This window comes from Photinus pyralis, unplaced genomic scaffold (genome assembly GCF_008802855.1).
Source record: "Photinus pyralis isolate 1611_PpyrPB1 unplaced genomic scaffold, Ppyr1.3 Ppyr1.4_LG1, whole genome shotgun sequence".
Taxonomy (NCBI): domain Eukaryota; kingdom Metazoa; phylum Arthropoda; class Insecta; order Coleoptera; family Lampyridae; genus Photinus; species Photinus pyralis.
The window spans coordinates 56,119,451-56,133,386 of record NW_022170249.1 but is presented as its reverse complement, the minus strand read 5'-3'; the positions used below and the strand labels follow the sequence as shown (position 1 = coordinate 56,133,386).

At 36.5% G+C, this 13,936-nt stretch overlaps 1 protein-coding gene and 1 non-coding gene across 2 annotated transcripts; both read right to left on the bottom strand.

Annotated features, from left to right (window-relative positions):
- Positions 1-709: 709 nt before the first annotated feature.
- On the bottom strand, positions 710-2,535 carry LOC116163621 (zinc finger MYM-type protein 5-like). The gene is made up of 3 exons (XM_031477649.1): positions 2,365-2,535; positions 1,572-2,238; positions 710-900 (listed from the first exon to the last, which is right to left on the bottom strand). The coding sequence occupies exons 1-3, from the start codon at positions 2,533-2,535 to the stop codon at positions 710-712; spliced, it is 1,029 nt and encodes a 342-aa protein (XP_031333509.1).
- Positions 2,536-12,434: 9,899 nt separating this feature from the next.
- Trnaa-cgc lies at positions 12,435-12,506 on the bottom strand. Its single transcript has one exon. It is a non-coding gene; the product is annotated as a tRNA-Ala (tRNA).
- Between the last annotated feature and the right edge of the window lie 1,430 nt (positions 12,507-13,936).

Genomic DNA, 13,936 nt, shown 5'->3' with positions numbered 1-13,936 from the left:
ATACGAGTAGTATTTTATTATACTAATTGACGTCTATGGTTTAAAAAATGTCTTGGATCATTAATGTGATCAAACATACCTTGTTCTAGAAATACAATTTAATTGGTTTCAGGCAATATTATATTTTCTATTAATCTTCGAGCAGTGGCGTAGCGTGCCATTTCGGCGCCTGGGGCGGGAGACCCATTTTGCCGCCCCCATTCAATACCTACTTAATTAAAATTAAATTTCAAGACAACATTTCACATAGATAGACGAAAAGGTATCCTTTATTGAAGATAAAATAGTATCAATAAAAAATAATAAAATAGTATTAGCGGTTTCAAAAACGTGGAGCTCATAGTGGATCTGAGATAATTTTTGATTAGTTTCAACTTCGAAAAGCTCCTTTCACAACTAGCGACACTAATTGCCAAAGTCAAATAAATACGAATCAAGATAACTATATTTGGAACCGAAATTCCCAGATTCAGTTTTTGTATGAACTGGAGAAGCTGCAGTGGTCCTTTTCCCTTTATATCTCCCTCTGATTCAGAACTGGCGACAAACTGCTGGAGACGCTTCCGCTCTATTTGAAACTCATCCTTGTCGATGTCTTCCAATTCCAATACATGGGAAAGATCACACTCGTACTTGCTGTCCAAAAGTTTTGCTGGCGTCAAAAATCCGAATTTGTCCGCTATTTCTTGAACTTGCTGGAATCGAGTCGTCATTTCTTCAATAATCTTGTCACCTCTCGACGGAGTTCCTGCTCGTGAGACAAAGCTGCATCTGCAGATTCATCCCCATGAATGCGTTTTTTCCTGCGAATTCTTGTCGTTTTAAGTTCGATTCCGAGTTTTTCGCAGAGAGTCTTAGCAAAATCGATTGCGGCTTGGACGAAACGGTCTCTGTTTTCCACTAGAAGAGCTTTTAAAGCGCAGAGTTTCTGAGCACACTTATCCACACTCAGTCCTTTTTGCTGTAGGTAAATCTGTGCGTCATCTATTTCACAGTAGCACTGCAGCCCAAAAGCCAAGAAAAGTGAGAAAGTTGAATGACTGCATGGCTGCCAGAAGAAGACCGGCTCCCGATCTTGTTTCGGAAGTTTGAGATGAATCCGTCAATTCTTCCAGTACTTCAAGAACTTCCTCAAACTTATTTTTAAGCGTCTTGACAGCTTCATGTCTAGCGCTCCAGTGCGTTTCAGTGACTCGTTTCACTGCTTGACCTGTGACGACAACCAAAGTGTTCCACCGAGCAGTTGATGCAGAAAAAAAGGCAAATAGCTTCTCCAGAGTTCCAAAAAACGTTACGGAATTCACTGATTCAGAAGCAGCGTGTACCCCAGCCAAGTTGAGTGAGTGGTTAGATAGATACGAAACTGAGACTCTTACTCCCAGTCTTATTTTTGTCATGTGTTCCATTAGAAGAGGGTCATATTTAGCTAGAAGGTGCACTAACTCCAAAAAGTTCTCGCGATTGCCACTGTCATCTCCTCGAATGTCCTCTGAAAGCCAGATTTTGTTTGGCTAAGAACTGGATAATATTCAGCAACCGGTACAGTATATCCCTCCACTTTTTCTCCTCACTTTCGAAAACTTCTTGTTGTTTCTGATCGATGGTTGCTTTACGGTTCAGGCGTACTTCCAACTCCTTCCATTTCAAGAAGCTCTGCTCATGATCCAGGCTGTTCTCATGGTCTCCGATTTTTGGATTTAGCTTCCACCATTTGTTGAATCCTTCTTCAGATTCGAAGTTCGTGCCTGAATTGGAATTGCCAAACAGCTTGCAACAGAAACAATACAAGGATTGCTTTAAAGGCGAGTACACCATCCATGTTCGGAGAACCTTTTCGCCGTTAGATAATAGTTTGTAGAACCACTCTCTGGTTAGTTTTCGGATACCGCCCTTTGTTAAAGTCCCTGAGCGAACAACATCGGCAAATTTGGAATCGATGTGCTGTACCGAGTCAGATCCGCGACGTACTATAAGCGTTCTGACATCGTCGGTCATAGTAGAAGGCCAGCAACCTACATCGTCGACATTCACATCTTTGGCTTCGGAAGGAGCAAAAGGCACGGTTTCAATTACGTTTTTTTTGGCAACATCGAGATCGAGGTTCACTTCTTTTGCAAACTTTTGACTAGATGCTTGAGGTACTTCTGATGAGTCGATCTCGTCTTGACCATGCTCTGTGGTAGGACCAGAACGACTTCTAACTTCGACGACAGACACGTCGTCGTCTTCTTCCTCTGCCTGTAAATTTTACAGTGTAAAATAACTTATGCATTCACTCCCATAAATATTTGCCGGAGGACAATTCTAGCTTCTAGGCCACCCACATCACATTCTAGATAGAGGAATCATATAGTATATACTTACATTAAAATCATTTCCGCTGCTGCTGGATGCCGCCGAAGGCGTTAACGTGGTTTTCGAACCTGAACTAGAATCGAAATATTTCAGTAATGCACCTTGAGACTTCTTCGCATCTGCTTCTTTCTTAGCCTTTTTCTTTCGGTATTCCGCACCGCTTTTTTTGACTCTTTTCATCCTCAAAAACTAGTTCAAAGGTTGAGCACTAAATGTTTAGTTTTATAAGATTCAACAGTATTTAAACTATAAACAACAGAATAGAAATAACTTTCTATGATGCGAGAGGAAGCAAAAATATTGAGCTGGCTGATACTAGACAAGAATAACGTTTCGAATCTTAGCGTCTTGTCTTAGCGCGCAATGTTATTGTCGCGCGACTTGCGTTACGTTTCGAAACTCTCGCGAAACTCGGAAACTGAAAGAGCGTTAGGCTTGCGAAACATATGATCACTGGTGACTGGCCGGTTGGCAGCGGCGCTGGCGCTGGTAGCGCACACAAAGATCAGATCTTTGGCGCACAGTTCGGCAGAATAACTGGTAGCAGTTACGCAACTGTTGGGTCTGCTGAATGCACCCATTGTTGTTTGTTGATGACTTGTCAAACGTTTTGTCCCCACTTCACCGGCGACATTTTGCCGCCCCCTGCCTTTGCCTCGGGCCGCCCCCTCCGCCCCACCCACGCTACGCCACTGTCTTCGAGTTCCTTGCTTGATAGCATTTACTTGTTGTCGAAACATTTTCCCACGTCCTTAGATATTATTATAACAGTGCAAACATTGTTAGCTCTCCTTCATCATTTACTAATAAATGAATTTTGTCCATCATTCGTTTTCACAAATAATAGACAGAACGTACAATGAAAATAAAACAAGTTTTTTACAAAAAAAAACCTAATTATAGATGAATGCAACAATCGTCGATGGAAATTACAATCTGGAAATATCAGCCGAAACCTACAGAAATGTACACTTCAAGTACATAAAATTCAAATGACGTACTTACGAGGAACAAGAAGAAAAAACGCGATTATATCCTCCTACAGAGATAAAGGTGGATCCGTCCAATACTGCGGAATCTCCCAAATAAATGAATTCAATTACCAAAGATTAATAAAATATGGATGGCGGCAATTAAACTTCCATGCGTTTTCACTAACACCTCAACTATTTTATTGTTATTAAACTTTCATTATGCTTAAATAAAACCATAAAAAACGATGATTTGAAAACAGACCACGCACGATGGCCATTTTGTAAACAAAATACATTGCAACGCTGGTTTGTAAGCTACACATTATACGTTACGGTTTTCGTCAGAACCCAGTAAGAAACGAAATACATTTAAATGAATACATGGTTTTTTTTCACCCTCAAAGGGTATGTCAAACACTCATCGGAAAAATGTTTGCTACATACTTTAGTAGCTATGAAAATGTCGCCCTCTTTTAATCAAAACGTCTTCAGCATTTGCTTTCGAATAACAGGATTTGTTGGAAATCTAAAAGGGCCAATAAATTAATTACAAAGCTATTTATATATTACCTATGCATACCTTAAATACTTTCAATGACAATGTTTGATATGTCTAACGATAAAAGCAAAATTAAATTACAGTGATTACCCCACCGCCGCAATCGTTACATTCATTTAAATTTCACCATGCACTCTTCACCATAATCGCATATTATTAATTAGAAATTACTAAAAACTTCGATTCTCGGCTTTCTACGAGACAGAAGTGTTGTGCACGTGTACGAGTTGTAATGATTAACAGTTTGTAAATATGTAAATACAAATTTCGCGTTGCCTGTCGGAAACTTCAGATTGCATCTCGCATTCAACTGTTCAAAGCTGCAGTTATTATCCAATGAAATTAACAGTTTTCAACTATCAGCCAACATTCTTGACACCTCATTTAGAAGCCCTGTGAAGTTTGATGTTTATATACCGATGGCATTACTTTCTAGATCAAAGCACCATACATGGCTGGAAATTTGTAATTTCTGTTCTAAAGGAAGCCGTCTGAGTAAAGTTTTAATCTGTGCACTGTATAATAATTACTTTCCTTTCAGTTCTCCTAAAACACTAATCATGAAATGTAATGCATTATTTTGAACGTATTTATTATTAATTTATTGTTACTTCCACAACGTTTGACGCTTTGCACTACGCCTGGGCATGCACGTTGTCTAAATGGATTTAAAAAATTTTCAAGCGCATATAAAATATTACATTTGCTTCATTAGCTTCATTCTGCCTTTCTAATTTTATGGCTTCTAATTTATCGGAAAAGGCCCCTTTTAGCCTAATAATGAATTGAAATATGTGCTAATTGTTTTATTTTCACATCACCGATTTCATCACCGTTGAGTGAGTGAGTAAGTAAATTGCTGTAAATGTAAATTCACGCGAAATTGCTCCGCGTTTATGATCACTTAAACTTTTCATATCAATGTCGATGATTAAAAAAGTACTTACAATGGATCTATAGTTTAAAAATTTTCAACTTATGCCTAGGGTAATACGGCAATATTAACCTTCATGCTCTATCAATGGTATTGCTGTGTTTTCAAGCTACTCGAAACTTTTATGAAAATTGTTGGATTTATTTATTCAATAAAAGATTTTATCATACTCCTAAATTTCGGTAGGTAGTGTTATTTATTTAGTTTTTCGCGCGTGCAATCTTTAATTACTGGAAAAAAGTGCCAATCAAATACCATGTGAATTTCAGAGGCTTTTGTAGTAAACATTCTTAACAGAATCGGCTCTGCGACTTTACCAAAACTTTGAGATAAGGATGCACCGATGGTGTGCAAGAAATAGAAACCATATAAGTACATGCAATACATTGTTAAATAGCCGGACCTTCTTCAGTTCAGAAGGTATCTGAGGGTACTGGATAAGGTAACCTTAGACTAAAGTTTAAAAAATGACAGCCAGTGGGGCGGTTGGAACCTCACCAATCACACCGATCTATGTATTACACGGTTATTATTTAGTCCACAATTGTATTTAATCACACAATCAACTCACTGATAGCTTCTTAACGCGAGCTGTCAAATTAATTAATATTAGGCGTGACCTATAATTTATAATTAAAATTTTGTTGCTTCTACCTTATTTAATAAATAGGTATGTTTTATAGCCAAAAGGGATTTTCCTATGTTTCAATTTATAAAACAACTAAGTACATGCAAACACGACATACTGACGACTGTTAGGTACGCGTCACGCAATTGAATCAAGCCAAGCCAAAAGTCGTAAATGCAAACTCGAATAACAAGTCAAAAGACAAAACAGCGCCTCGAAAACTATTCTCGAGAATATCAACTAAAAAGCAATTCCTTATATCACTCGACACACCATTTGTCTTGAATCAAATAATACTGTGCGCACAATTTTGCGAAAATTACAAGGTTACGCGAATTTTCTGACACGCTATTATTCTAACTCTTAGGAATAACATTTTATTATAAAGAAAGGAATCTACGTTATAATGCGCAACTAAGACAATAATCACCTATTTTAAACCAACACGTCTTTACGGTCCAGTTGGATCACATTTCATACGTAGGCGTCAAATTAGCAACCAGATTCATAGAACTATTTAATGTTTCTGTAGTATTACAAAAGTATCAGTTTTTGTAAATAAACAATCGTGAAATAAAAGCGATACGCTTAGTCTACGCGTTAATAAAAATATAAATGACTTATAAACTTTCTGACATATGAAATCCACCATTACAGCCGTTGCTTGAGATATCATTTTGGTGTAATGTTGTAAAAGATTTATTACAGAATTGTTCTCATGATTTTTCATTAGTTTGGCAACATACTTCTACACACTTACCACAACAAACTTGAGAGTAAACTTTTGTTCAAGTGAACAGTTACAAGTTTATACGGTTTGAAGTTTACTCATAATTGTCAAACGTTTTACTCACAGCCCCGTACCGTAATGTCGTACTTGTAATCGTCACCTAAACTTACTTGCATGTGGAATAATAAAGCGAGACAACAAGTATCATCGAAAACTTTTATTATCATCTAAATGGAGATTACCATCAAAATAATTAAGACTAAACTTTTCGTGATATAACTTTCAACTGTTCCTAATCTACATTATGTATACCTCACCCTAAAATAGTTTGGCGGTACGCAATTATACATTATGTGGCACGATTTTCCACCATATTAAAATGTTCTAAGACAGTATATTGATCAATTTAGTAAAACGTAACTTATTTCTGTCATTCCCGTAAGATATAGTTTAAAATGGACATTATTACAGAAGTTTTTCAAATATTTTTTTACTGAACTCACTGGAAAGAAGGTTGTTGTGGAGATATGGTAGGTAACACACAATACGTCAAAAATGACTAACTTTTGACCGATATTACAGTCCCAAAAATTAATTTGAAGAAAATTAAAAAGCAAATTTGTATTCCATTTAATAATAAAATTTGGCATAGCATAGCATTTTAATTTTTGAAAATACTTGTGAAATTTTTAGAAAAAATGGTTAATATATTTCACAATATTGTGCTTGCGGGAAATAAATGTAGGAAAAAAATGCTCCCGTCAAATTGTATATTCACACTGAAACAGACCCAGCACAAAAAAAACAACAAAATGGGTGCACGTTCTTCTAGAACTACATTCGGTCCTGGCAGAGAGAACATTACCGTATTGATGAGCGTCAATGCCGCTGGAAGCAAAGTTCACCCTTAATAGTAGGTATATACAGGGAAGAACATATGGGATGAATGGATTGAACCTGACGGCAATCCTGGTACAACGTATGCAGCAACATTTAATGGTTGGATGGAGTCTGGCATCTTCCTACGACAAAAATCATTCCTGACAAATATTGATGATGTGGGGCTGGTCTCATTAATATATGATGGGCATGTCTCACATGTAGATGAACCCTTGATCAAATGTGCAATGGATAATGGTGTGACAATATTGAAATTCCCCCTCCCTCCAATGTTATGTCCTGCAGCACTTGGACGTGTGTATTCCGACCTTTGAAAAGAGTAGGACACTCCTAAAAAAAGTGGTACACTTATTTATAAATACACTCCGAGTTGCCGTATTTATTGTATTTATGAGTATTTATAAATATTTATAAATACCCATAAATATAATATAACGCCTTATAAATTTTAACAGATTTCGGGCAAATACTGCATTTTATTGACATAACATTGGATTTTGGATCACTATCTATCAGTTTAATTTCACGTAGACAATTTGGATAAAAATTCCAGTTCTAGTTGATTTGATAGCTTTAATTCTCTTGAAAATTTTTAACTAAACAGAAGCCTTAATGTTTAACAGAAATACAAAAATGTGAGGAAATCAGTAATAACTTAATAACTAAATACTTACCTCTAAAATAGAAAATTGCACTAACCATTACTATCAAAAATTAAATAATTGTACCATTCACTTACTATGAAAAATGTTCTGGTAAATATTAATCGAAGAAATATTCTCTTGGAGAATCAGCGTATCCTTTGTTTAACCCACGCAGTTATAATTTTGAGGAAGCGAAGATGCAAAACGCACGAGAGGGACTCGTGCCGAAATTTGAGCCGCACGGGAAATGCAATTCAGATCTCAGGTTTTAATTTTAAAATGCTCGCTCTGCATTTAAGCAATGATTTAATTGTATTAGCGAGATTTTAGTGTAATTAATGGAATTTATGTGTAATTAATGGGATTTAAGGTATTAGTGGATTTAAATGTATTTATTAAATATATTTAACACCTGGGTACACCTATTTAAGGAGGGGCCTAATGGTGACCTTGAGGAAGAAATTGAATAGTGAAAGTGACAGGAACTTGAGCAAAAATTTTTTAGAATTTTCAGGAAATTCGAGGAGCACTCTTGCGTAACTTATGAACTTGAGAACTATACAAACAAAAAACCTGGTTACAACAGGATTGATACAGGGATAACTGTTCTACTCTGTCTCATAGGGTCATAAGTACATAATCAGGCCTATGATATATCATTTCAGTTATAGGTAACGGAAAGGTTATGCTCGAAAATAACCTATTTCCGTTACAAACCAAAATTTCGTATGATATATCTAGTTCTAGAGAGGGTTATGTTACCTAACGATGACACGCGGTTATATGGAAATAATCAAGCTCATTCAACGGAACGAAAAAAGTGGAGGTTAGCAGTAACTCAGTCAAGGTTGGCAATCTATGAAATTAAAATTTATGAAATAAAATTGAAAACTCCCTAAATTCGTAAGCTTTTGTCGTGTTGCACTGTATTAGGACGTTTGCACACTATGAGACACCGATGCGATTTATGTCGTTGCAATATCGGATGAAGCAAAATTACATTAAAGTAGTTAGAGCGCGTTCGGCTGAAGTCAAGTGATGTACTCGGCCTACCTATTACTTACGGTAAACGTCCCCAAAAAAATGTTGTTATGAAGGAAACATAATTAGAAATACGGTATGAGTGGTATTTTGTACCTCAGCACAATGCAAACGTCTTATATGATTTTTAAAAAGGTATATATAGTAGTCAACTTGACTAGTGTCCGTACTTTTCGACCCTGTTTCAAACCTTTGCACACTAAATGTTGACGACACACCGCGACTAAATATTCACAGTGTAAGCGGTAAATCCTAAACGACTATATTTATTCTTAATCAAAACGTATGCGAGACGTATGTAAAAGCCGGGAAACTAAATAATTTGGCGTTTTGCGTGAAGTCGGTGTAGTGGATTTGATTTTTCGATGTTGGCGCCAGAGATCCCCAGCCGCTATCTTGATCTCGATCCGATCAGTGTGTCAACAAGACGTGTGCAGGCCTTTATAAATATCGCTGGGTTTGGTGTTCTTTCTGAAAGACACGATGCCTTTTGTGAAGAAAAGTGCTCAGCAGAAGAAGGAAAAGATTGTCCTAGCTCAGCTATATACTAGACCTAGTGGAAAAGTCATCAGATTTAAACGCGTGTTGCATAGCGTGCCGCCGCGTCAGAGCAGACGCCGCTTCGGCGGTAAATATCTTCCTTATTTCATCATGAACATGTACTTTTCCGTGCATATTTAGATTCGTCACAAAATTTCGCTTCTAATGAGACCCATCTCGTTTAAGTCTTGATACAAAAACCTTCACTAGCTCAGAAAAACTGAGTCTGTCCATAAGGGCCCAATGTTAAAATACCCTGTTTTTACTGTCAAATATCTCAGAAACGGCACATAGGAACACTTTTTTCTTTTGACCATTAGAAAGTGCGTCTCTCAGAGAATAAGTGACCAAATTTTCACCAACTTCTTGTTACTTTTACCTAGGCGCTCTAACTACTTTAAATGAACGCAAAGCTTCCACACTATGGGATACGATGAAATATCGCCAATACAATCAAATGAGTCTTGCACACGTCGCGTCGGTGGGAAATACGATTTCGTTGCGGCAAATCGCATGCGATAAGTCGTGTCGCTGTTGCGTAATGTGCAAACGCGCTTAAACTTGAACTTCCAAAGGCGACTCGACAGCAACTCATTTTTGATCGCCAGTTATATCAAGTGCCAAATTCTATTTTGGATATATATCAGTACAATTGGTTGTTTTTATCGCAGTTGCACTGTATATGTGATCGAAATCTATTCCAAATTGTACACCTCTCGTATCGGCATTTCCCACAGCTTTAAACAATAAAATTGTACATTATTTATGTTAAATGCAACATTACTTACGATTATTTCCCAAGGTATCAATGATTATTGTATCCCCTAAATGTATCTTGGAAATGAGAGCTAATAGCATCTCCTCCAGATCAGTGAGCACTTTATTAACTGGTGGCCCTCCACCCGTCGCCTGCTGAAGCACTGCAATTTGGCGGCTCTTTTTTTTACTTTTGTGTTCCATTCACTGAAAACCTGCATTTAAATTAACTATAAGTGCCTACAACGGTTTTTTACATCTCACATTTCGCCACTGTTCTCTACTTTTTGGTGGTCCTATTGCTTTGGCGTTGATTCTTTTTGCAAATTCATCCCACAATTGAGTAATTTTATGGACTTCTTTGGGATTCGTCTTCCCGGTTAGTAGGATTCTGTTGCTTCCCACAAATTCCAGTAAGTCCTCGTACTGCTGCTTTGTGGTTTTTTTTAAACGTTTCCGTTTTGCTGGATTTTCGTCGATTGCGTCAGCATCTTGCACATTATTAAGGATCCTCAGATCCTTTATAGTTTTGTATTGTCGTCCGTCCGTCCGTCCGTCCGTCCGTCCGTGTGCGCTCTAACTCTTTTTAAAAGTGGCCGATTGTGTTGAAATTTGGTATACGGGTACGTTGGACATTAAGAACGGACGCTATTGATTTTCAGGAAGCTGGTTCAACAGGAACAAAAGTTATACGACTTCGAGTGAATCGGGAACAGGAAAAACTGCGAACTCAATATAATAAAAAAATTAACATATTTCATTCCCTAGGTCATGTATCGAGTTCGGACTTTCGCTAGATTATTCCCTATGACTCTTAGATGTGTAACAATTCAATATAACTCTTCTCTGTGGTCTCGGTCAAAAGTTTTAGAGCAAAATGTACCCAAAATTATTCTTTACACATGAATTTAGAGTTGTAAAAGCTTTCAAACGCATTATCTTGATGCTGAAAGAGTTGATAACGTGCACGTTTGATAACCGCATGTGTGTGATTCAAAAATGTTAAATTATTTTTCTGAGGCCACATGGATTTTGATCAAAATATGTCAAAATCGTTAATTATGCACCAAGATCGTTGGGAAAAAGACTACGCGCATTATCTCAATGCCCAAGACATGAATTTGATGCATTTTTGGCGCCCACGTGGATTTTGATCAAAACATGTCAAAATCGTTATTTATGCACCAAGATCGTTGGGAAAAGACTAGGCGCATTATCTCAATGCCCAAGACATAAATTTGATGCATTTTTGGCGACCACGTGGATTTTGATCAAAACATGTCAAAATCGTTATTTATGCACCAAGAGCGTTGGGAAAAAGACTAGGCGCATTATCTCAATGCCCAAGACATGAATTTGATGCATTTTTGGCGACCACGTGGATTTTGATCAAAACATGTCAAAATGGTTATTTATGCACCAAGATCATTGGGAAAAAGACTAGGCGCATTATCTCAATGCCCAAGACATGAATTTGATGAATTTTTGGCGAAAACGTGGATTTTGATCAAAACATATCAAAATCGTTATTTATGCACCAAGATCGTTGGGAAAAAGATCAAGAGCATTATCTCAATGATCTAAACATGAATTTGATCTATTTTTATGGACCACATGGATTTTGATCTAAACATGTCAAAATCGTTATTTATGCACCAAGATCGTTGGGAAAAAAACCAAGAGCATTATCTCAAAGCCCAAGACATGAATTTGATGCATTTTTGTTAAGTATAAAATGTATTTTGTAAGATTAAAATAAATTGTCGTTAAAAGTGATTGTAATACTGAGGATCCTTCGATATTTCGTTGTATCGGTTTATTATTTAAATTCATTGTAAAATGTAAATTTATTGCAAAACTGGGGTTACGTTTACTGGTGAAAACTAAGCTGAAAACAAACCAGGTATGCGCGAGTGATTCATAAGCATAATCTGTAAACAAAACCGGACCCGTTTATGTTTTTTTATCTCTGTTTGTCACACACGTATCACGCATAAGTAGCTTTCTTTTCTTCAAGAAGTTGTTATATCACAAAACTTTGTTCCTTTCTTAAACCAATGTGGTTACACTATTGATACAGCATACCACAAAAATAAATTTCCGTTTAAGGACCGGTTAGATCCCTCCGTTAAGCGACTATAATCGATTGGAGTTATGAATAACCCAAATGATATATCATAGGCCTGAATATTCGCACCGAATTTCTTGGAGAAAAAATATTACATTAATCTATTTCTTTCCACTTTTCGCACCAATTAAATCAAATGTGCACATGCTATTTGAGAAGAAACTCGTATAATGTATGGAATACAACGTAGGAACTGGGAAAGTATGGAAACTTTTTCATGATGGAAAATTGATCAGAAAAAATTTTGGAGGAGCTGGGATTTGAACCCAGGACTTTCAGCATGCGAAGCAGACACTCTACCACTGAGTTACACCCCCTTGTGTGAAGACGATTGGTTGATAGTATAAAGTTAACATACGGAACGCATTTGTATATTATACAACATTGTTAAAAAATAGGTACTCGTTAACATAATTCTCATTCAGATGAATTCTAATTGGCACCTGCCGTTTGTATCATTAGTCAGGAAAATTGTGGCAAACTGTAATAGTTGCCGTATTTTCAGCAGTTTTGTTTGCAGAAACAGTGCGAATAATTTGCTACACATATTTCCATGGACAAAATCAATAACGAATCGTAGTACTTTACAACTTTCTCTTCTTCTCTAACGCGTTTGATATATGATTATTCATTAAGTGTGTCCTTAAAGATTCAACTGTTTTTGTGAACAAATCTGCAAAATTCAAACTCACTTTGCAGTACAGTTTTGGACTACCAAAGTCAAAGTTTAGTAATTTAACACAGTAAGCTGTTTTATCGAGATTGTTGAATTGCAGAATTAGCCCAAAAATAAATTTTATTTCGAACAAAAAAACTATTGAATTGGTTGCTACTTCGAATTCTGACGAGTAAATGTGGAAATTGATAAGTATTCATTCTGCAGACAGGGAAGATGAATTGGAGAGTAGTATTTCGATCACTTCTTCGACGAGTCCCATGATTTTTTATGAGCATTAAAAACCGAAGTTGTAGATGAATATGTTCCTTTCCTTATGCACGAACTATACTGCCGTCATAATTAAGAAATCAGTATCTGCAAATTGTCAGTTTTGAGTAACCGTCTGTTGAAAAATGGGAGGGTGACCTATTTATGCCTTAAAGATTTGTTTGGATTGTTTACCGGTCATTTGGGGGGGGGGGGGGGGGGGGCGGATTTTTGGTAACATTTTTGAAAAAAACTCGTTGAAAGCTTACTGGGTATGCAAATATTATATCCCGTATTATTGTTATCAGAAGGGTTATGTCCTAGCCAAAGGTAAAGCCAAATTCTAACCACCATCCGAAAACCATAAGCATACATTTTTCTAACGTAAAATTTCTCTATTGTTTGATGATTTAATTGCACATACTGTAAATTGGAATGTTACTTTCAAAGATAATTTTTAAGCAAAAACGTAGTAACTACAAAATTTGATAAATAAAATAAAATTATCTTTAAAATATCCTTAATAAAACAACTTCAAAATTGTATTACTTTCCAAAAACACGGTTGATTAAACACATATTATTTCCTAACGGGTAAATTTTTCCAAAAATCAGCTCTGTTGCGTAGCATTAGTGGTACTAAATTCTTCACAATATTTTTTTTGTTTCCTCTTCAATTCGCTTTGGTTCTGTCAAACGTATTGGTTCAGCCAATTGGGTTTTCTTTACGACGGTGCTCTTTAAAAAGTTGAGATCGTGCTTCCTCGACATGAGAAGTTTTATATTTCAGTTGAAAACTACCTCTTGTAGCTTTAATTTTCAC